Here is a 23804-nt window from a genome sequence, read left to right as displayed (position 1 = left end):
CCACAGCTTCTCTGGGAATTCCAGCCCTTGCTGTGACCTCCTCTGGAGCTGCTCCAGCAATTCCATGTCCTCCTTGCTCTGGGAGCACCAGAACCATGCTCAGTTCAGGGATATATTTGTGATATTCCCCAGATTTATCCATTTTCTCCCCGAAATGACGTTCAAAAGAACATCCACACAAATCACCGGCGGTTACATGAGCTAAGGGCGGCGTGAAGAACTTGCTGTTGTTGCCTTGGTTTATTTTGTTTATTTTTTTATCTTCAATAAACCACCTGCTGCTTTTACATCCGCGCTGAAGACACAACAAGTTTTCCTTTCTGTGTCATTAGTGGTTTTATAGGGCTCGTCCTCCCGCTGTCTCTTTTACGAGGTGCAGTAATCAGAACGTGCCATATTTATATTTTTATGGAGCAGCTATTTCTAGTTTTATGGAGTGGATGGGTGAGGTGCAGTGCTCCTAGACTGACTGACAAAACACCTCCAGAGCCCTTCAGTCGAGGGGATTATTCAGCATCTTCACAGGAGAGTATTCAATTCTCCTGTCGGATTTGGGGAATCGCTTCTTCCCGGTTCCTCTGTGATCTCCTATCACCCAATTTGATGCAATTAACTGGACACAGAACCAGCACAGAGTTGGATGCTCAACCCTTCGAGTTTTCTTTCATTTTGGTTTATTTTTAAGACTTCAGAAAGTCCTGGCGTCACGTTTTTAACACCACCTTTCCCATTTTCTTCCCATTTTCCTCCCATTTCGCGATTTTGGCCGGGATCCTCCCTGGCTCCTCCCGTGTCCCGCGGAGTTGTTCCTATGGTTACCCCCTTCTTTGTGGGGGGACAAAGGTTGGCATCTCGGTCCTCCCGAGCCAAATTCTGCCCTTTGACTCCCTCCCCTTTTCACACCCCTCGCTGAGCTTGGCCTCCTGCTCCATCCCAGGCTTGTCAGCCGGGGGGTTCCCATGGAAACGGGAAGGAAATTTGAAAAGAGAAGCACAAAGGGCTGCTTAATTTGAATTTGAACAAGGGGAGGAAGGCTCCTTGTAGTTCATCTTTGTGCGGGGTGGAAACCCCGAAATTTCTCTTCTGAAAGTTGCTTTCAATTTGTAAACTTGTTTATATTCCCTGTTTCTTGATTTGTAGGACAAAAGTTGTCATGTCCGTGGCGCTGAGCGAGGAGAAACATCTTTCTTTATAAATTTATAGATTCAGGGAAACAGCTCTGGTCAGCCACTCGTTTTCCTCTCCCCCCTCACAGCTCCGAAAACATCACTCGTGTTTTTTAATGTTTCTCGCTGAAAACTCACATGTATTACATATTTTCCACTCCATAAGGACTCGATCAGATTGTCAATTATCTGCATTCTGTCTTTGTCGGGGAGTGGGTGAATTGTGTGTCCTTGAGAATCAGCAGAGCCAGTGCTGAATCCCTGCTCCTGAGAATTCATTTTCCCTCCTTATATTCCACATTTCAACCCTCACGGTGCAGGTGCAGCACGGAGCTGTAACTGCAGAGGATAATGAGGTTATAAAGTTTGACCTTGGATTTCAGGTTTGCTGCTTGTTGTCAATAATGAAGGAAAAAGAAAAGAAGTCAAGGAAACAAAAATATTGTGGGATGGCGACATCTTATCTGAGTGTTTTGCAAATGTGTTAAATTATAAGGTTTGATATAAATGTGTTAAAGGACAGGGAAGTCACTTTGCCTCCAGGTTTTTCTCCGTGGCATTTTAATGACAGATTATCCAATTCTTCTTTACCTCACCTCCAAGAAAAAGCAGTTATTTGGGAATCTGCCCTCCAAATCTCGTGGCTAAAACACCGATGCTGCAGAGCGCTCAGACATTTTCTTTCCTCTTCCTTTGCAAATCATTCCTCACAACAACCTTCATTAAGTGGCATCACAAAAAAGGACAATTCTCCAGATCCACCGGCCGCTTTTTTCCCTGGCACCACGGGAGGCAGGCCGCTTTTGTCTGGGAATTACAAACTTCCAGGCTTTTAAAATTTCGCCTCTGCCTCCCCTCCCGCTTTGCAGTGGCTGCCTTGAAGGTTCCAGGGTCACGGAGGGGACTCGGGAGAGCCGCGGCCAGGACGGGCGGGGATCCATGGCTTTGGGACGTCCTGCGGAGGGAGCTGATCCATCAGAAAGGAGCAGCGGGGTGGATTAAAGGACCAATTTTTGATCTCTGGCTGTCGGTGCTCATCCTTGAGCTGGGAAGCAGTGGGAGCCGGGAGAGAGGGAAGAGCTGAGCTCATTAAGGGACGCGCGGACACTCCTCCCCACTCTGCTGCCCCATCGCGCTGCTTCAGCTCTTCCCTGCCCTTCAGCCCCGCTCCCGCTCTTCCCTCAGCTGCATTTTCCAGCCTTTTGGACACTTTCATCAACACATCAAAGGGATTTTGCAGTTATTCAGCGGGAAAACGCACTGCACTTGCCTTTCCCGTCTCCCTTAAGGAATTCAGTGCAGCCTTTCCTACTTTTGCAGTCTGATCCCACTGACTCCATTCTGTGTCGATTCCCCTTTCCAGACTCACCTGCAGGATATCCCATCCACATCCTGGCATTTTTAGATCATTCACTTTTCAGAAAGGTTTCAAAGGGGTTCTTCCACAGCATCCACAGATATTTGCTTTTCTTTATTCCTTTTAACTGGGAAAGGATTTGGAATTATCCTCTGCAGAGCAGTTGCATAACCTTTTTGTCTTCCCTTGTTTCCCTCACCCCTGTCCCCTCTCTCTTTTTAATCCCATTATTGTTTGGCTTCATCCTACTTGTGAGTGTTCCAGAGAGTTTCCCCAAAATCTGTGGTACAGAAGAGAGCTGGGAACAAACTCCCAGCCTCAACAGGGAGAAAATCCCAGACTTTTGAGGGCAAAATATTCATGAATCTATTTTGAGAGCGCTAAAAAAACCCTTTTAGGGTACCGCAGGAGCAAATAAGTGGGGGCACTGTGGGAATTCCCATCACTTGTTTATCTGGTGAATTATTAACTGGAAAATCAAGCCAGGGGCTTGGGTTTTGGTGAGGATTTCGGGATTGGTTGCTCAGAGCTGGATAACAGCTGTCTGGCCAGTGCAGAAGTGGGATACAATTGCAATTATTTTTAATTCTTTGCCCCTGTCGTCCCCTGTAGCGTTCAGCTGTGACCTCATTAACTCGGCACTGAATGGAAGGGAGAGTGTTGCCTGATGAATGTTAAATTTTAATTTACAGCTGCTGTGTTCACACATGTTTTCTAGAAATAGTAGTTTGAAAATGGTTAAAAATTGAAGTCGCCCACTAATTATCCTAATTCCTCTATTTAGAAGTGTAAATTAATTTTCATTTAATCCGTTGGAGTAAATTGAGGCATTCTCAGTCTTAAATTTTCTGTTCTGTATTGTTGTCTGATGAATAGAGAGGCCTGTTTGTAATTCCTTGATCGGGTAAAAGAAATTAATATTGGGATGGACAACTTCTTTGAATAATTAAAGAAAAATAAATCCCGATAAATTCAGCCAGTGTTTGTTCAGAGCCTACAGGCTTGCTGTAGAATTATAATCGTGAAAGAAAAGGAAAATCTCTTTGCAAAGACTGAAGTTTTCCCCCAAAGCCACCTCAGTTCCTCGTTGTTTGTGCCCAGCTGTGCCGGTGGCACGTTGGAAGAATTCCATGGCTGATACCAAAATATGGGAAGTTGTTCCTGAGGTTCAGCTAAAGCTCACCTTGTACTTCTGTCGTGGCTTTATTGGCTTGCTCACAGTACAGGATGATTTTGTGTGGAGCCCCAGGGGACACTGAGAGAAACACTCCTGGTTTTTCACCCAGACTTTCAGGTAAATTTACAGGTTTTCCTGAGTAAAATCTGGGTTATGTCATAATCTGGCCACATCTTCCCAATTAATGCATGGGAAGGGTGCCGAGTGCTGCAGCTTTACTTTTCTGCTGATAGAAATTGGCTGAAATAATCTCCAGACCCTGAGAATCCTCACAAACAAAACAGTCTGGAGTTAAAAACTGTGAAATATCTTTTCTTGGGGAAGGAGGGAGAAGAGAAGCTATGGTGGAGTAAACACAGAATTAAATGGGAGGCGCTGCCCAGCTGAGATTTGGAGGTGGAGCTGCTTGGTTTGGATGGATCCTACTCCAGTAAATGCAGAGAAATGAGGAAGAAATTCCTCCCTCAGAGGGTGGGGAGGGGCTGGGATGGAATTCCCAGAGAATTCATGGCTGCTCCATCCCTGGAAGGGTCCAAGGCCAGGTCAGAGGAACCGGGGGTAGTGGGAGGTGTCGGGGTTGGAACTGGAGGAGCTTTAAGGTCCCTTCCAACCCCAACCATTCCATGATTCTGTGATTCCATAATTCAGGGGACAGCGGGGATGCAGAGTTTGTGGAGAACAGACGAGGAAAACCATCCTGAACTATTTATGCACATGGAGCAACCTGCTGATTTTTGAATCACTTCCACCAAAAGACAGCTCAGTGTCCTGGACTGGCAGTGCAGCCTGCCTGGAAAGCCAACATGAGGGAAAAAGAATATAATATTTTATTAGAATTATTCTAAACAATACATTTTAATTCTTTCTCTGTGGAATATCCTTGATTTCGAGGCCCAGAGATGTAAATTTTCTTTCCCATCCAACATGTGTGTGTGGTTTTGCTGGGATGTAGATTTAACAGATGGTCTGCAGAGTTGGATTGAGACACAGCTGTTAAAATATCAGCATTCACATTGCAGACACGTTTTGTTCGTTATCCAGAATAATTTGTATAACTTTAATCCAACAGATTATGTTCTCACTTCAATTTACATCATATTATTTATGGATATTGCTGTGGTGGATCAGGGCTGTGCTCTGCTCCTTCCCAACACCAAAAAAACCCTTTTTTGGAGACTTTTCCATGGAGATGCATCATTTTATCCCCTGAGTACTTTTGGGGTTTAATTTGGGCAGTAATTTGGGTCAGAATCTTTGTGGATATTGCAGGATCGTTCCTTGAAGGATTTAGGTGAGATTTCTTTTCATAGGAGCAAAATTCAGCAGAATTCACTCATTGAACCAATTCCCGAGGAGTTGCTGGTCCTGATTGTAGCCAGGGAAGACAGGATGGTGATTCCTTCTTGGAGAACAGTCTCCAACATTCCCAGCTCAGGCATGAGTGGGTTTATTCCAGAATTCCAAGGGAGTGAAAAGCAAAGCTTCCTGAATTCCTTCAGCCTGGATGGATTGTCACTCACAGCCTTTCTGCCTGCCAAAAGTTCTCCTCCTGAATTTCGCAGCCTCCTGCCCCCTCCTGGCTGCCAAAATTCTGCTCTAACAGCCTCGTGCCTCTTCTCTGCCACGGCAAGAAGGGTTTGTCTGCCGTGCTGTGGGGCTGAGGCTCTGAAATTCCCTTTAATTTACCTTAAACCCAAGTCAGGGCAGCAGAGAAAGAGGATAAATAAACTTCTGCCCCTTGTGAAAGTGACCTAGGTGACAGCTGGGATTTGCCCTCATTTTGTGACCATTTGATGACGACAAAGTTGACATTCAAGGCAGTCAGAACCCTGCAGGTCCCCCTGGTTGGTCTGCCAGGAAACAGTTGGGCTTGAATGTCAAAATTCAGGAAACTTCTGCCGTCCTCATCCCGGTGGCAAACACAGAGATGGAATAGTCTGCACTGGCTGGTAATGTTGGACACCCTTGGCCATCCTGCTGGGTGGAAAACCACAGCCAAGTCACACGAGGAGTAGTAGAAGTCATCGAGCCTTTGAGAATAAAGAGGAAATTCTCTTCAGTGGGAGTGTCCAGTGATTCTCACCTTTGGAAGTTCAGCTTGTGTGGTTGTATTCTGCAGGGTTCTGATGTTGTGTGGCTGCCACCCTGCATTTTTAAAGCTGTAAAATTGAAAAGGGGAGGCGAATACAAACGGTGACTTTGAATTTTGGCTGTGTCCTTATCTGTATTTTCCATCCCATTTGTGATTTATAGAAATCCCCCCTTTTTTTGAGCACTGAAGAACCTGATCTGGCTGTGAATTCCATCCAGTCAGTGTCAAATCCTCAAACAAATCCCACCAAACTCTTTTCCTGCTTTGCTCAGCAAGAGGAATGTTTGAGCTGTGAGGTGCCAGGCTCCTCTCTCCTCTTCTTTTCCAAGGAGACCTCCCTGGGGCTGGTAGGAATTGTGTGACCCTGCCATGTGGGTCACACAGTTCCCCTGTGGGAAGGGGAAGGAGGAGGAGGAGAAGGAGGAGAAGGAGAAGGAGAAGGAGAAGGAGAAGGAGAAGGAGAAGGAGAAGGAGAAGGAGAAGGAGAAGGAGAAGGAGAAGGAAGGGGAAGGGCAAGGGGAAAGGGAAGGGCAAGGGGAAGGGGAAGGGGAAGGGGAAGGAGGAAGAGGAGGAAAAGAAGGAGAAGGGAAGAAGGAGAAGGAAGGAGAGGGAGAAGGAGAAGGAGGAAACACTGGAGGAGGAGAGGGAGGAGGAGAAAGAAGAAGGGGAAGGAAGGAGAAGGAAAGGGAGGAAGAGGAGGAGAAGGAGAAGGAGGAGAAGAAAGGAGAGGGAGAAGGAGAAGGAGGAGACAGGAGGAGGAAAAGGAGAAGGAGCAGAAGGAGAGGGAGGAGGAGGGGGAGAAGGAGAAGGAAGGAGAGGAAGGGAGAAGGAGGAGACAGAGAAGGAGAAGAAGAAAAGGGGAGGGAGGGAGAGGAGGAGAAGAAGGAGAAGGAAGGAGAGGGAGAAGGAGGAGACAGAGGAGGAGGAAAAGGAGAAGGAGGAAGAGAAGGAGAGGGAGGAGGAGAAGGGAAGAGGAAGAGAAGGAGGAGAAAGAGAAGGAGGAGGAGAAGGAGAGGGAAGAGCAGAAGAAAAAGGAGAAGGTTGTTGTTGCTCCACTTCTCACCACGGGTCTCCTTCCCCTCCCCACGGTGAGAGCAGCACTGGAGCTTTTCCCAGCAGCCTGGGAGCTGTGATCACACTCCCACTGGGAATGTCATCCTTGCAGGAGATGGGAATGTGTCATTTCTGTGAAAAACTGGATTTTGACAACATTTACAGCTCCTGCCCCAGAGGCTCTTCCTCACCCAGGCAAAGTGTCTTTATTTAACAGTATCTAAAATACAATCCAGAGGGTGGTGCATTTATTTGTGGATTTATTTCCCTGATAATATCCCTCTGGAATTCTCCCAAGCCCATCACAGCAGGCACATGGAGAAGAAGGAGGAAGCCCAAACCCTCTCAGCTGCCACCAACCCTGCAAATGGAAATGGTTACCAGGACCACCCATCTGCATCCCCCCATTCCCAGATCACAGATCCCACATCCAGGAGAAGTGCAGATTGACAGATGGATGCTGTCTTCCAGAGGAACTTTGGAATTTAGCATGCAGCAGGAGACATCTTTAAAGAACAAGAGCAGATGGCTTTGCTTTTTGGACCTATAGGCAGAGATGAATGCCATTCGCTGTCTTTTAACTACTTCCATCTTTATCCTCTTTTTTTTTTTTTTTTTTTCCTGCAGAAATTAACCTTGGCTGTCTGTCTGCAGACAGAAAGCTTGGGATGGTTTTTTATGATTGCTGCCCTCTCAGAGCATGGCAGGTAAAATAATTGGCCTTGGGTTTTAAATTAAATAACAGGGTGAGTGCCTAGTTGGACCTATAGCATGGAAAAAATATCATTTAAACCCACAGTAATTACTTGTCTTTTTTTTTATTGTTGGAGTTTCGTAAATAACTATTTAAATGCAGGCATTTATTTTTTAGTGCTGAGGTAAAAAAAAAAAAGGATTTTTTTTCCCTTCCCAGCCCCTAAAGCAGTGCAGTGTCAGTCTAATCCTCATTGCCATCAGGATTTTTCCAGCTGCCATCAAATGATGAGATGTTTGATATTGAAAGGCTTCATACAGATAATTGGGAATAGCTTTATTCCATGCTGAAGGGGAAAAGCTCAACGGGCAACATGAGCTGTGCCCCCGTTTGGCTTTTCATACGTGTAGCACTGCGAGAAACCAGAAATAATTCCAAAAATAAAAGTACACCTCAGTTTCTCACCAGGGAAGTAGGGGGTGAGGTAAGCTGGGATGTGCTCTGTGCCAGGAATTCTCACTGAACGTGTCTTGGCACCGAGCACTCGGAGCAGGCTTGGGCAAAGTCACCTTTTGCCTTCAGAAAACAGAATAAAGGGTCTGCAGTGCCAGAGCCACATTAAATTGGGTGAACTGGGTCGGGTCCAGGAGAAACAAACTCACTCCTGCACACCTGGCTGTGTTCGTGGCTGCCACCTTTGATTTCGTGGCATGATCCAGCCAAACTGGGTGGGAAAAAGTAGAAATGGTCCTGATTTTCTGCCAAGTAGGTGCCCCAAATCCCTGCTCTTTGCTCTGCTGTGCCTGTGTGAACATTCCCCGATTTTCTTTAGGAAGCAGCAGCTGGGTTTGGGTTGAGGCAGGATTTTATTGTTCTACTCCAGCAGCTCTTCGGCTCCAGGTGTGAACCTGGAACAAACATTTCCAGGTGGAGGGTGAGCACCAGGAGGGCTGCAAGATCCAGGGAATCCACAGAGGTTCACAGGAGTCTGGGGCGATGGAAAAGAAATTTTCGGAGTCTGGAGGAAACCGATTGTGCTTGTAAGAGCAGGAGGCTGAAGGTGCTCAGTGGAAGCAGGAGCTGTCTGCAGAGTTAAATCCAAACCAGATCCCATTCTCCAGGGCAGGCAGCCTGGAAGGCGTTTTGCCCTTTGAGACACAATTCCCGATTTTTTTTTTTTTTTCCCTAATGAACAGTGAGCTCCATCAAAGGCCGGGAGATTGAGGACAAAGAGCGGCTCGTGTGGCTGCTGGGAGCCAGGATGTGCCCCGAGGCAGCTGCTTCCACCCGGGAATTGCAACAGCAATTGAGAGTCATAGCATCACTCTCTTCCCAGGAGCCTGAGGGGAGAAAAGTTCCCTCCTTCCCTCTCTGAGTTTATGAGGATGTTTCCTGTTTAGTTCTCTGATCAAAGAATAGAATGTATAAATAAACAGAATGGGGAAAGATCACCCAAGTAAGTTGGTTTAAATCCTGCAAAGCCGCTTCCCAAATAACAGCCAAGTGTCTGTGTACAATAAAAGAATTTGGTTTATTGTCTCCCAGCGCTGTGAGGTCTGAAATTGGAACTCTGTTCCATGGTGTGCTTATAATTTGAGTAACTGCTCTTGCTTTGTAACCAAAAGTGAGGATTTGCTAAGAAAATTATTTGGAGTGGGGGAAAACCTACACGTTCCATCTCTCCTTTGGCTTCCATCCCTTGGAGGACGAACGTTGGGGGTTGGAACGAGACAATCTTTAAGGTCCCTTCACACAACACCTGAGTGGCAAAGTGAAGGAGGAGAAGAGTTTATCTCTTCCTAAGTAAGCATTTATCTCTTCCTTCTCTTGGATTTCCCAGGATTGAATCACTGAAATCAGTTTGGCTGCCAGGCCTCCTCTTGCCCTCTTCCTTTTTCCTCCTGGAGTTGTTCACCAGGCGTTTTTGTGAGGCACATCCCGTTTAACAGAGAGCCTTTTGTTCCGCTCGATGCCACGACTTGCACTGCGTCCTTGGGCAAGAGCATGAAAAGAGTCTTTTAATCTCCCTGTGTTTATTTTTAATAGGGAACAACATAATCAGTAGGTGGAGGTGACCTTTCATCTCAGGAGCTGCGAGGGGGGAAGACAATTTGGAGATAATTTTTGGGGTGCTTACGGAGGGAGCTGCCCACAGGCACAAATGCTGGCTCAGGGCGAGCGAGTCTCTTTTTCTGTGTTATCAGGAGTTGTTGTAGGGATTTTTCTTCTGTTCTCCAGCTCAGCCTCTTCATGATTTTGAAGCTCACAGGATCCCAGGATCATTTAGGCTGGAAAAGATCTCAGGGATCTTCGAGTCCAGCCTGTGACCGATCCTCACCTGGTCACCACCCCAGAGCTCTGAGTGTTGTTCCTCGGACACCTCCAGGGATGGGGGCTCCAAAGCTCCCTGGGCAGCCCATTCTGGTGTTTCCATCAGGAAATTCCCTCTGAATTCCAACCTGAAGCTCCTCTGCCTTTCCTCCTGTCCTGCCCCTTCACCTGGAGCTGTGTTTGCACACCTTGAGGTGCTCTGAGGTCTCTTCCTAAACAGTTCAGCCTCTGCAACTCCACCAAAACCAAACAGATCTTTTAAGAAAGGCTAAATTGCAGGATAAAAGGAACTTTAGGAACATCTTTTCTAAGTGGGAGGTGTATCAGATTAAAGTAGGGGAGGAATTGTCCGGAGAACTTGAAATTTAGGAGTAGGTTTGTGAAAACTTGCAGTGGCAGGAGGCAAAACTTTGAGATTGGGGCAGGCATGAAAGCAGGAACTCTTTTTTATAAAGTTGTAACTTAATTTTCTCATTTTCAAGGCTTTTTGAAAAGAAGGGAAGTTAAACTCTTACCAGAATAGAAGTGGAGTTCTTGTTTTATTTTCCCTTTCCATCAAGTAGAGACTTTCACCTCCATCTTTTCCAGGCAGGTGTTGTAACTCCCTGGAATCAATTTCTCGGATCCATGTGGTCAAACAGTGGCTTTAACTCTGCTGTAGGCAATAAATACTCACAAATAAATACATAAATAAAAATAAATCCGAAGTACATGTCCAGCCAAACAGAAAGAGTTCCTTGAGTAACGTGAGCCTGTAAATGTAAATATTTCCCAACTGCTGCTGCCTTTTTCCTGGTTGATAACTCTGGAGGCTCATCCTGCTCTTCCTGCAAGTTATTGCTGAATTTCAGTTTGAGAAATTAAGGGAATTTAATCAATTTGATAAATAATAATGATGTTAAAAAAAAAAAAACACATTAAAATCATAGCATGGTTGTGTCTTGTGTTCCCAAAATTAACCTTTTGCAGAAGGAAGGAGAATTCTGGGAAGGATTAGAAGAGTAAAGAGGTGGTAAGGGAGAAGTGAAACTTTTCCTTATAACTCCTACTATTTGCCATTTTCTGGTCACAGAAAATGACCTACTTTTTCCTGTTAGATCAGTTCTACTCTATGGTTTGGAAAAAGAAAATGCTGAATTTGTTTAAAGCACTTCTCAGGAAATTGCTGCTTGAGAATGTAATTTTTCTGCAGCTCCTCTTCAGCTGCACTTGTAACAAGATTTAGGATTTATCTGTATTTATATATAGCAGGTTCATTTGTCCTTCAGCTAGCACGCTGCAAATTCCAAGGATTAGAATTCCTGCTCCTTAATCCTGCTGGGCTGTGGAGAAAACCCAGCTATCCAAATAATGGGCTTTTTCTAAAAAATCTCTGTAGAACAAAGCTGTTGATGAAGCCACTTCTCCCTTTGAGCTGTGATTTGAAATATAAATCAAGAGAAGTTTTTCCAGTCCGGGGTTTGTTTTATTCCAGCACTGGAAGTCCTAATGTATTCCAATATTCTCTAATTGCACTCTCACGGGAATATCATTGATCTTACATTGATATCCAAAGAGTTGGTCAGGCTTTGGATGGTGGTAGGTGCCACAGAGATTTGGAATAAAACATTGATTAATTCCTGGAGAGTTTGAAGGACAAACCACAAAAACCCAGAGCAGAATGAACCCACAGTGGACAATGACGTGGATTATCACCATGCACCAGCTTCTTCTGAGACATGAATCCCTGTCCTCTTTATCTTTCCTTCTTTATCCTTCAGGAATGCTCCAGACCAGCTGTGTTTGCCTAACTCTGACAGATTTTTCTCTCAGAGCTTCCAAGGAGGGTCGCTCTCATTGATACCCAAACCCGTTATAAAGCACCACAGGAGCACGAGACACCGGTTATTTGTTTTGATACTTTTATTTTTTCAGGTTTTGATTTCACGGTGCTTTCTGATGCTTAGGCAAGAAATGACATCTTGGTTGTGCCTTCACTGTGATCACAGCCCTGGAAGCTCCGTGGCCCTGTGGGAATTTAAATAACTGGGATAACGTGCGGGCTGGGAATGAGAGACACGTACACCTTCATGAAAGAACTGAAATCCACCCTCAGGGGGATTTATCCCTCAAATTCCCACTGATTTTAATGCAGATGGAGGACATCTTGGGAATATTTTCATTGTCCCCATTGTCACCTGTTTTCCTAAAACCCCCGAGTTCCATCCTGATGATCATTTCTCCCAACAGCCAGAAGGTCGCGGTTGCGGTCGCGATGAGACAAAAAGCGAAACGTTCCACCAAAGAGCTGCTTGCAGCTACTAAATCCTCTTTTTTTTTTTTTTTTTTCCTTTTTCTTGCCAGCCCTTCCACCCCATGGTGAACCTGGAATGCTCCCGGGATTTCCGGCCCTTCCTGTGCGCCCTGTACGCCCCGGTGTGCATGGAGTACGGGCGGGTGACGCTGCCCTGCCGCCGCCTCTGCCAGCGCGCCCACAGCGAGTGCTCCAAGCTCATGGAGATGTTCGGGGTCTCCTGGCCCGAGGATATGGAGTGCACCAGGTGGGAAAACCCCCTTTTTTGTTTTTTTTTTAATTTCAGGATAAAATTTTACTCCCATCCAGGATGTTTTATGTTTTATGGCCCCGTAAAAAGCAGGTGTTTTAAACATATTCCGTCACACGCGGCCGTGTTTTCCTTCCCATTTGCCAGCAGCCTTTCCTGAGGTGGGAAGTGAGTTCCTCTTTCTGCCCAAGAGATCAGCTGAAAATTGGCTGGGTTTGATGAGGGTGAAATCTCAAAGCTGTTTGCAGAGCATGTACCCCTTGCTGAGCTGCAAACAGCTGTGGTCAGCTTTACACTGCACAAATAAATTTATGGAAAAACGATTCAGTGGTGTTCCAAGCTGTTTGAGACAGAACATGCATGAAATTAAAAGCAGTCTCTTCATGCTTTATTGTTTTTTGTGACTCCAACGGTTAATGAAACTGAGGAGCAGTAACAGGAAGAAATAGTTTACAGTTGGATTGGAGAGAATGAAAAACAATTAAAATTATTTTAGTTAAAGAAGTCAGAAGATGTTTCTAGGTTACTGGGATTGCTCCAATCTCCCCTTTGAAACTCCAGAAGTCCTCAGCCTCCAGTCAGAGCTTTATTTACACAAATATCTCCATGATAATTCCATTTATTAATGCTGGTGTCAACTACACAAATATCTTCATTCATAACTCCATTTATGAAAACTGGTAGCAGTGCTAGTTGGAATTTTGGTGTCACCACCTCACTACCCTGTCTGATGGCAGCGAGTGCAGTTGCTTAGGAAAGGCTTTAAAATGTTTTTAAAATCCTGCTGCCATGGGCTTGAATTCACAGATTTCCTGGGATGGATTTTGCATCCTTACCTTCATCCTTAAAGCTCAAATTGGCCGCTCACCTGTTTGATTTTTAAACTTATTTTATAGTTTCAGCATTGCGCTGTGGGATGAGTTTGTGACTAAATAGTGCAGAATGTGATGGATTCCCCATTTTTTTTTTTGGATTGTCTGGTTTTGCTCCAGTTGGTTTGCCTGAAGTCACACCTAGAAATCCTGATTCTTGCATCAGGAACAGTGTGGCCGGCAGGAGCAGGGAGGTCATCCTTCCCCTGTACTGGGCACAGGTGAGGCCACACCTCGCGCGCCGTGCCCAGCTCTGGCCCCTCAGGTTGGGAAGGACGTTGGGACGCTCGAGAGCGTCCAGAGGAGGCAGCGAGGCTGGAGAGGGGCTGGGAACACAAATCCTGTGAGGAACAACTGAGGGAGCTGGGGGTGGTCAGCCTGGAGAAGAGGAGACTCAGGGGTGACCTCATCACTCTCTACAACTCCCTGAAGGGGGGCTGTGGTCAGGTGGGGTTGGTCTCTTTCACCTGACAGAACCAGAGGACGCAGCCTCAATCTGCACCAAGGGAAATACAGGCTGGATACTGGGAAGAAGTTTTTCACGGAAAGAGTGATAAAGTTCTGGAATGGCCTGCCCAGGGAGGTGGTGGAGTCACCATCCCTGGATGTGTTTAAACAAAGCCTGGATGTGGCACTCGGTGCCATGGTTTAGTTGAGGCACTAGGGCATGGGTTGGACTCGGTGATCTTTAAGGTTTCTTCCAACTCAGCGATTCTGTGAATTCTGTGTGAAATGAGGATCCCAGTCCTTGTAAATTGTGAGTACTTTTCTAGTAAATGCCTCTTTTTAGGTTCCCAGACTGCGACGAGCCCTATCCTCGCCTGGTTGACCTCAACTTGGCCGGCGAGCCCACGGAGGAGGCCCCGATGGCCGTCCAGAGGGATTACGGCTTTTGGTGTCCTCGGGAGCTGAAAATCGACCCGGAGCTGGGCTACTCCTTCCTGAGGGTCCGGGACTGCTCCCCTCCTTGCCCCAACATGTACTTCCGCCGGGAGGAGCTGTCCTTCGCCCGCTACTTCATCGGCGTCATCTCCATCGTCTGCCTCTCGGCCACCTTGTTCACCTTCCTGACCTTCCTCATCGACGTCACGCGCTTCCGCTACCCGGAGAGGCCCATCATCTTCTACGCCGTCTGCTACATGATGGTGTCCCTCATCTTCTTCATCGGCTTCCTGCTGGAGGACCGGGTGGCCTGCAACGCCTCCAGCCCCTCCCAGTACAAGGCCTCCACGGTGACCCAGGGCTCCCACAACAAGGCCTGCACCATGCTCTTCATGGTGCTCTACTTCTTCACCATGGCCGGCAGCGTCTGGTGGGTCATCCTCACCATCACCTGGTTCCTGGCCGCCGTGCCCAAGTGGGGCAGCGAGGCCATCGAGAAGAAGGCCCTGCTCTTCCACGCCAGCGCCTGGGGCATCCCGGGCACCCTCACCATCATCCTCCTGGCCATGAACAAGATCGAGGGCGACAACATCAGCGGCGTGTGCTTCGTCGGCCTCTACGACGTGGACGCGCTGCGCTACTTCGTGCTGGCGCCTCTCTGCCTGTACGTGGTGGTGGGAGTGTCCCTCCTGCTGGCCGGAATCATCTCCCTCAACCGCGTCCGCATCGAGATCCCGCTGGAGAAGGAGAACCAGGACAAGCTGGTGAAGTTCATGATCCGCATCGGCGTGTTCAGCGTGCTCTACCTCGTGCCCCTGCTGGTGGTGATCGGCTGCTACTTCTACGAGCAGGCGTACCGGGGCGTGTGGGAGACCACGTGGATCCAGGAGCGCTGCCGGGAGTACCACATCCCCTGTCCCTTCCAGGTGAGCAGCGCCGCCCAAGTCAACACCCACCCTTCCCTTCCCTTCCCTCGTCCTTTTTCGCCTGTGAGACCTGAAATGTGTCCTGAGAACAAAGAGATTGTAGAAGATTTGGGTTTGCCTGGTGGGGAATTGGATTCTTTGTGTGCTCCTCCTCTGGAAGGGGTGAAGGTGGTGGATTGGTGGATTTGAAGCACTTGGATTGTGAGCCATGGGCTGATTCCAGAGACCTTTTGAGGCTCTTTGCACTCAAAGGAGATGTTGAGAGTGGAGTTTTCCCTCCTTTGGCTGGGGTTGTGTTTGTCACAGGTACAAGTGCTGGTCATACAAAGGTGTTGTGTCCTTGGGGATGCTGCCCTTCCCTCTGGGAACCTCCCCCACCAGGCCCCCGGAACCTCAGGAAGGGCCCTGTGAGTCCCATCCCAACCATAAAAGTCTCCTGCTCCAGCAGCTGAAGGTCTGGAGGGAGCAGACCTTGGGGCCACTGGGTGATAAAACCAGAAGATGTTGAGTTACTGAGTACAGGGGTGATTTTGAGAAGCCCAAGGCAGGAGGGGGCTGTGGCTGCCTTTTGGTCCTGGGCTGAGCAGCCTGGGGGGGTTCTCAGAGAGGGTTTATGGGGTGGGTGGGTGGGGAAAAGCTTCCTCAGCATGGGGAGAAATTCCTGCAGGTGGTGTGGCAGCTGAGCCGGGTGACAGGGGAGAGTTACTCATTGAGTTCCTCACTCAAAGCTCTGCTGTTCCTGTTAAAAAAAGTTGTTGCCATACTCAAATTATTGGGATAACGCCTTAGGCCGGGTGCTGTTGGGAAATCAGAAGTTCCCATCAGCTGCTCGGTGATTTTCCCTGGAGTTTCTGGGCTCTGTGGCACCTACACAAGATGTAAAGATGTTATTTTAAACCAACCTCAAGACCAGGGCTCGCTGAGTTTATTTTTGGTCATTGGAAGTTTTGCTGGTGAGGAATTTTGGCGTTTCAGCTGAGTTCTCATCAGGCTGCTCTTCGTAGTCCTTGTTCATCTGCAGCAGTTTTGGGGCTTTGATGGCCTGGAGGGTTTGTGCTCATTTTGTGCCGGAGGAATCTGTATAAAATCCGAGTTGAATTTCTTCTGAAGACAACCAGAGCTTGCAGCTCGTCAGCTTTGGGGTTTTTTCCAAGAAACTGAGAGTTATCTGCTTGGTTTAATTGAGTTATCACAGGAACAGAAGCCTCTAAGAGCCCTAAGATCAAACTCTCCACTGGTTTATTCAGATGCAGTTGAAAAGAAAGTATTTTAGGGATTAATTGCCTGCTTTTGGGCCAAAATGGCAGATTGGTTTTGGAATGACATTCCTTAGATATTTTCTGCAAATTATTTTAAGGGAACTTTATTTCCAGAGAGTTTTACAGCAAACCTCTATTTTACAGCTGCCCGCAGAGGGATATTTAAAAATTAACATTTTGGCTCTGAAGCAGTTAAAACACCAGCTGAGTCACCAAAGCTCACATTTTAATGCAATAAAATATCACTTAAAGGTTTGGCTTAGGCTTGATAATAATCCTTTTATTACCTTTTAACCCTTTCTGTTTTTTTTTTTTTTTTAATTTCTTTTTTTTTTTCTCCCTTAGGTTTTATTAGGGTGGGACTCTTCCCTCCCATCCAATGTGGGATCATTTTTATGGCAGGAAATCTGTGGCAGTGGGTGTGTGCAGTTCCATTGGTTTGAACTGAACATTGGTCAGAACCATTAAAACCTTCACTGCTGCAGCTTTTAATCTGTTCAAACTGGCTGATGCTTAAAAACAGGGAGAAAAAAAAAAAGCGGGGGGGGACACGTGGCTTTCTCTTTATTAATTTCCAACACCCACCGTGTGCCAATCGAAATTTTTATTTAAATACTGGAAGTGAAACATTTAAACAATTGAAATTTAAGGATCTATAAAAATCATGAGGGTTTCGGGGAGGCAAAATTTTGAGCAAGGACTTGCTTTTAAACCTCGAAGCTGAGGGCTGGGATAATGAAAACGTGTAGGAAAAGGCTCCTGAAATCCCTGGCAAGCCGTTGCTGTAATGGCCCAGCGGGAGTCAAAAGAACAATAATGGTTTCATTCACATCAAATTGGGTTGAAGGACCTGCAGACCCCAGGGAGTATTAGAGGAGTTGTTTTTTTCCCTTTTAACCCCTCCATTTATATTTTTTCCCCTCCTCAAACTAAACACGCTTCCCATATTAAACAATCCAGATTTATAACTAAAACAGATCCCCAAAGCTGGGGGCGGGGGGATTATTTTATCCTTAGCTCATGCTAGAGGAATATATCCTTAAATTAGGGGGAAATGCGGAGTTTTGTGGTGAAATAACAACGCATTTTTACAAAGCTGTAATGTTATTTAATTAAATTCCAGCGTTTCTGAGAGCAGACCATCCTAAATGGGGAGTGGAGTCGATCCCGCCGTGGATAAAAGGGTTTTGTGTGAAGGGGTTGTGGTGGTCGGGGGATTTTTCCCAACGCCAGCAAATGCGAGGTTAAAAATCCACTGGGGCGTGACCTCATCTGTGCCATGGGAGATGATGCCACAGGAACTCCTTCTGGAAAATTCCCAGAGAGGGGGGTGGGAATTGCAGCTGCTCCTGTGGGGTCAGCGCTGTGGATTCTCCTGCCTGCTCCAGAACCAGGCTGGGCTCAGATAAAAACCAGAAACTGTGTTTATTTGGCTGCCCGAAATCAGAAATATTCCCTAAATTAGAGATATTCCCAAGCAGAGAGTTTGGTCAAATGAAAATCAGAAACTGTGTTTACTTGGCTGCCTGAAATCAGAAATATTCCCAGAATTAGAAATATTCCCAAGTAGATACTTTCATCAGATGTAAACCAGAAACTGTGTTTATTTGGCTGCCTGAAATCAGAAATATTCCCTAAATTAGAGATATTCACAAGCAGAGAGTTTGGTCAGATAAAGACCAGAAAACTGTGTTTATTTGGCTGCCCGAAATCAGAAATATTCCCTAAATTAGAGATATTCCCAAGCAGAGAGTTTGGTCAGATGAAAACCAGAAACTGTGTTTATTTGGCTGCCTGAAATCAGAAATATTCCCTAAATTACAAATATTCCCAAGCAGAGAGTTTGGTCAAATGAAAACCAGAAGCTGTGTTTATTTGGCTGCCTGAGATCAGAAATATTCCCTAAATTTGAAATATTCACAAGCAAGGAGTTTGGTCAGATAAAGACCAGAAACTGTGTTTATTTGGCTGCCTGAAATCAGAAATATTCCCTAAATTAGAAATATTCCCAAGTAGATACTTTCATCAGATATAAACCAGAAACTGTGTTTATTTGGCTGCCTGAAATCAGAAATATTCCCTAAATTAGAGATATTCCCAAGCAGAGAGTTTGGTCGGATGAAGACCAGGAACTCTGTTTATTTGGCTGCCTGAAATCAGAAATATTCCCTAAATTACAAATATTCCCAAGCAGAGAGTTTGGTCAAATGAAAATCAGAAACTGTGTTTATTTGGCTGCCCGAAATCAGAAATATTCCCTAAATTAGAGATATTCCCAAGCAGAGAGTTTGGTCAAATGAAAATCAGAAACTGTGTTTATTTGGCTGCCTGAAATCAGAAATATTCCCTAAATTACAAATATTCTTAAGCGGAGAGTTTGGTCAGATGAAAACAAGAAACTGTGTTTATTTGGCTGCCCGAAATCAGAAATATTCCCTAAATTGGAGATATTCCCAAGCAGAGAGTTTGGTCGGATGAAGACCCAGAACTCTGTTTATTTGGCTGCCTGAAATCAGAAATATTCCCAAAATGAGAAATATTCCCAAGTGGAGAAAGCCACAAGGTGCCTTTTTGTGGGAAATCACCCACTGGGATTCCTGGCTACCTACCTGGATGTCTCCTGCCTTGACCTGGGTGTGGATTCTCCTGGCTTTTTGGCAGATTTGGGAGGCATCCATTGCTTTCCTTGGGAAATAAAAAACTTCTTTGCCCCAAGGGCAGGGAATCAGTGTCCCAGTGTTCCTCTCCTCATGGGCAGGGACTGAAGGAGTTTGTGGGGCCCTTTGTGCTCAAAATTTTGGGGAGAATAGGAGAGGAAATCTCTTCTCACGCTGCCCTGACCCACCCACCTCTCTTTTTACCCAGGCTGGGATATTTTTCTTTTTTCTGGAGGGGGAAACACTGCCTTTGGAATCTACTTTCAGCATAGGAATATTCAAACAAGGAGCTGGATTTTATATCAGAATCCTCTTTTTCACTCACCGCCTTAAAAAAAGGAATTAACCCAAGGTCACCTCATGGTTCACAGGGCAGAGCCTCAGAATTTCACCATTCTTGGTCAATTCTTGGTGTTGGCTTGGTTTGTTAATCCTGCCCCAATTTTTTTCAGCTCTCAAAAGTTTGTCCCTTTCCTCTCTTATTTGCAGTTTCTTCCCAGATGTTGATGGAATTGGTGGGATTTGCATTTAAACCCTGTGGGGTTAATTAAATTTAAATCCTGTGGGAATTAAATCAGATCCAGTGCAGGTGCACTGGGATGAAATTTTGGGCTCTGCAGAAGCTCAGAATGGCTCAGGTTGATGGGGAGGGTGAGGCTGGGTTTTAGGAAAAGGTTCCAGTCAGGCTTTAAATCATAAAAGCTGTGATTTCCTTTCCATCTGACCCCAGAAGTAAAGGGAAAAGCAGGGGAAAAGGGAAAAAACACCAAACTTTGAAGTTCATTTATCTGCTGTTCCACATCCTTGTGGTTTGTCCCTTACAAGGAGAGTGATGGGGTTTTATTCCTCTTGGAATTACAAAGAAAATCAAAACTGGGCCACAGGGACCTGCCCCAGTCTGTGGAAAAAGGTCTCAAAACTGGGATGAATTTGGCTCAAAAGTGAAATAGAGACTCGGTGAAGTCTGTCCCCAAAGCTGCTTGTAATGTGCATTTCTCTTATGAAAAGCAGGAGTACAAAAGCCAAGAAAAAAATCTGATTTCCTGCAAAGTAAAGAAAGTTTTAGGATTAATTTATCTCAAAATCCAAACCTAAACAGACTCCACAGTTTCCACAAAAGCTTCAGGGCCAGACTCAGCACTGAGCTGCTGGGAAAGGCTTCAAATTTAGATACTAAAGAGTAAAAAAAAAAAGGAAAATAAAACCATTTCAAAGGCATTTGCAGCTGTAGTGGGAGTCCTGGGGAAGAGGAACTGAGCAGGAATTCAGAGGAACTGAGGAATTCCTGATCCCTTTCAATCTCTTCGACTCTTACTGAGTGTTTCTATTTTGGGATTTTTGCTGCAAAATTCTGGGGAAAAGAGGTAGGAAAAGTGGGGGCGGTTTGCCATCAGTCCCCTTCAAAAATCAGAATAAACTCTTTAAAATTCACCTTCCTGATCCTGACCAGCCTTGGTTGGATCTCTGTAATCATTCCAGAAAAAAAAAATGAGGGAAGAGGGGTTTTTGCCCATTTTTTGAGGATTGAATGTAAATAAGCACCTAAGATGGGAATTGCTGGAATTTGGGAATCCCATGGGGAGATTATTTCACTTTGCTGCTGACAGAGAGGAGTTTTTCTGCAGGAACCATGAGCACAACTCTTTCAAAAGTAATTTTCACTGAGTTCTTTGAAGCAGTTCCTGTGCTTATCTCTAAATCTTCTCTGTTTTCCTTCTGATCTCCTCTTTAAAAAAATTAAAACTGACTTGGTGTTTTGAGGAACTTAATTATTCTGAGCTGTAAGATGATGTAATAGCAAATATCATTTTTATCAGCAACAAAAATAGACAATCCCATTTATTTCCCCATTTTTTTTCCTCTCCACTCTGTTTCATTCCAAGTCGAGGCCTTGCTGTGGGATAAAGTTAAATGGGATTTTTTTTTTTTTCACCCACACACTCCCATCCCTGGCTGGTGCTTATTTATTAAAATAAAATTTATTCCTGTTAATACTGACATTTTAACACAAATTTTTATGTCTGACAACATTGGACCAATGGGTTTTAATAATAGGATTAAAATCCTATCACCTGCTGGTAATTTTAACTCAAGAATTCAGCACTTTGCTCATCTCCCATTTTCACAAAAGCACTTTTGGAGCTGATTAATGGTTATTTTTTTATTTTCCTGCACATTTTAAATGTGGCATCCCTGCCCATGGCTGGGAATGAGCTGGGACAGTGAGAGGTGCCTGTGGCAGGGGTGGAATGGGATGAGCTTTGAGCAATTTCCAAACCAAATAATTCTGGGATTCTGTGTCCCAAAATGAACATGGTGTGACAAAAACCTCTGCATTTCAGGCTCTGTTGGCTCTCCAACATCCCCAAATTTGCTGCTTTTTTTAAAGGCTGCCCACACAACAGGGGCAGGGGCAATATTTCCAAGTTTAATTCCTCCTTGGCACGGCTTTGTCCTTCCCTCGGCTGATTATCCTGGCTCCTCGTGCTGGTTTTAAATAAAATGGGGCTGAAAGAAAAGAAACACCAAGAAAATCTGGCAAGAATTCATCCTTGACACGCAGACCCCGTGGCTTTGCAGTGCTGCTCAGGTCACAACAGAATTTCTCCATTTTTGTGGACAAAAATTCAATTTTTTCCCCATTTTTCCCCATTTTTTCCATCCCCCCACCATTTTCTGCACTCCTTTGGGGTGAAATTGGGCTGAAACAAAACAAAACCAAGAAAATCTGGCAAGAATTCATCCTTGACACACAGACCCTGTGGCTTTGCAGTGCTGCTCGAGTTGGGATGGAATTTCTCCATTTTTGTGGACAAAAATTCAAATTTTTCCCCATTTTTTCCATTTTGCCCCCCATTCTTTCCATTTTTCCCCCATTTTTTCCATTTCCCCCCCATTTTCTCCACTCCTTGGGGTGAAATTTGGCTTAAATAAAAGAAACACCAAGAAAATCTGGCAAGAATTCATCCTTGACACACAGACCCCGTGGCTTTGCAGTGCTGCTCAGGTCACAACAGAATTTCTCCATTTTTGTGGACAAAAATTCAATTTTTTCCCCATTTTTTCCATCCCCCCACCATTTTCTGCACTCCTTGGGGTGAAATTGGGCTGAAACAAAAGAATCACCAAGAAAATCTGGCAAGAATTCATCCTTGACACACAGACCCCGTGACTTTGCAGTGCTGGTCACAATGGAATTTCTCAATTTTTTTGGAGAAAAATTCAATTTTTTCCCCATTTTTTCCATTTCCCTCCCTATTTTCTCCACTCCTGGGTGGTGTTGCCACTGTGTTTTTTCTCTCAGCTTTTTTTGCCATCTGTGGAGGGATCTCTGTAAATCTGGAATTCTCCTCTTCTTTCTTCGTTAGTTATTGTTTGGAATTCCTCTCAGGAGAGGTAATGGATTTGCTTAAATCTGCTCCGAGGAATTGCTTCTTCTTGGATGTAATTATTCCATCTTAAAGGGAAAAAAAAAAACATTAAAAAAAAAAATTAAAATTAAAAAAAAAAAAACAAAAGAAAGGTGGAGATAAAACCAGATTTTCCATATTAATCACAAGAGATGGAGCAAACCTGAATTGGGAGCTGGGTTTTATTCATTAAAACTTTATTGTAATGTGATTTTCCCTAATAAAAACCAGAGCATTATTGATCACAGAATTGCAGTGTTCCCTAGCAATGATACAGGGAATTTCTCCCGGGTTAATAAATGTATTCAAGGAGCAGCCTTGAATTCTGGTTATTAAGGAAGATCTTTTCCCACTGACTCTTTAATTGTGATTAAAGCAGCAACAGAAGCTGAATGAATATTTAATAATGGTTAATTTATTATATGAATAACAACATACCTCTTTATATTTATTTATTCTTTATTATTATATATTAATAATAATATATGCTCTTTACCCTCAGAACTGAATGTTCCTGTGACAGGAAATCCATCACCCAAAACCAGATTTGTCTTTTTGTTTTAATAAATTAAAGGAAATTGCTTAGGATTTGCATTCAGAAATGTATTTTTTACTTGTGCTTTATTTATTTGTGTCTTTTTAATAGCACTTCTGAAGTCACTAGATATAATCTGAATTGTTTCAGAATAGCTGTTATGCTCAAAAATGGGCAAGACCTGGGTCTATTTCTCATTTTCACCAGTACAAAACCAAACTGATAAGTATCAAAAACTGATAAGAAATGCCAAAACTGATAAGAAATATCAGAATTGATGAGCTGTGTCCAAATCAGGGTGATGCTTTGGCCAACTTATGTTACTCCTTTTGTTTAAATGTTGGGAATTGTCACATTTTGCTTTATTTTATAGGTTTGCATTATTTTAGAGGTTTAACAACCTGACTTTAATGTATGAAAATACTTTGATTTCTCCTCCTGGAGCAGTTTTTCAGAGGGAGCTGAGAGGAGTTTTAATTAGAAATAAGTCGTTAATAACTCTTGTTATTATATTTGAATATATATCAGTGCAGTATTACACTATAAAATTTTCTCAGTTGACGGAATAACCCTGACACCAAATAATTTTTCAAAGACTCAGGGATGTGTTTTTTAGGCACTTACACAGTTAAAATTCTTGGGGAAAATGGATTTTTGATGGGTTTGGCATGGTAAAGTGAATTTGGGCTATTATTAACTTCCAGGGTGGGTAAGTTTCCCCCAGAATAGCTGTTCCCCATGAAGATGGTAATTTTATAAACTTTAATTACAGTGTCTTATTTATTAATTTTTAATTATTTAAATTATAGTCTATTAACTCATATTTAATATTTATTTATTTATTTAAGCT

At 44.6% G+C, this 23804-nt stretch overlaps 1 protein-coding gene across 1 annotated transcript in view; it reads left to right on the top strand.

The window, feature by feature from the left end:
- The window catches only part of FZD3 (frizzled class receptor 3), a 40826-nt gene that overhangs the window by 7389 nt on the left and 9633 nt on the right, over positions 1 to 23804 (top strand). The window contains exons 2-3 of the mRNA XM_053938596.1: positions 12214 to 12410; positions 14076 to 15093. Coding sequence (XP_053794571.1) covers positions 12214 to 12410; positions 14076 to 15093 — 1215 coding nt within the window. The remainder of the gene's footprint in view (positions 1 to 12213; positions 12411 to 14075; positions 15094 to 23804) is intronic.

The sequence above is a fragment of the Vidua chalybeata genome, chromosome 3, assembly GCF_026979565.1.
Source record: "Vidua chalybeata isolate OUT-0048 chromosome 3, bVidCha1 merged haplotype, whole genome shotgun sequence".
NCBI classification, from domain to species: Eukaryota; Metazoa; Chordata; class Aves; order Passeriformes; family Viduidae; genus Vidua; species Vidua chalybeata.
The sequence above is the reverse complement of the archived record's forward strand: the minus strand, read 5'-3'. Positions and strand labels throughout refer to the sequence as shown.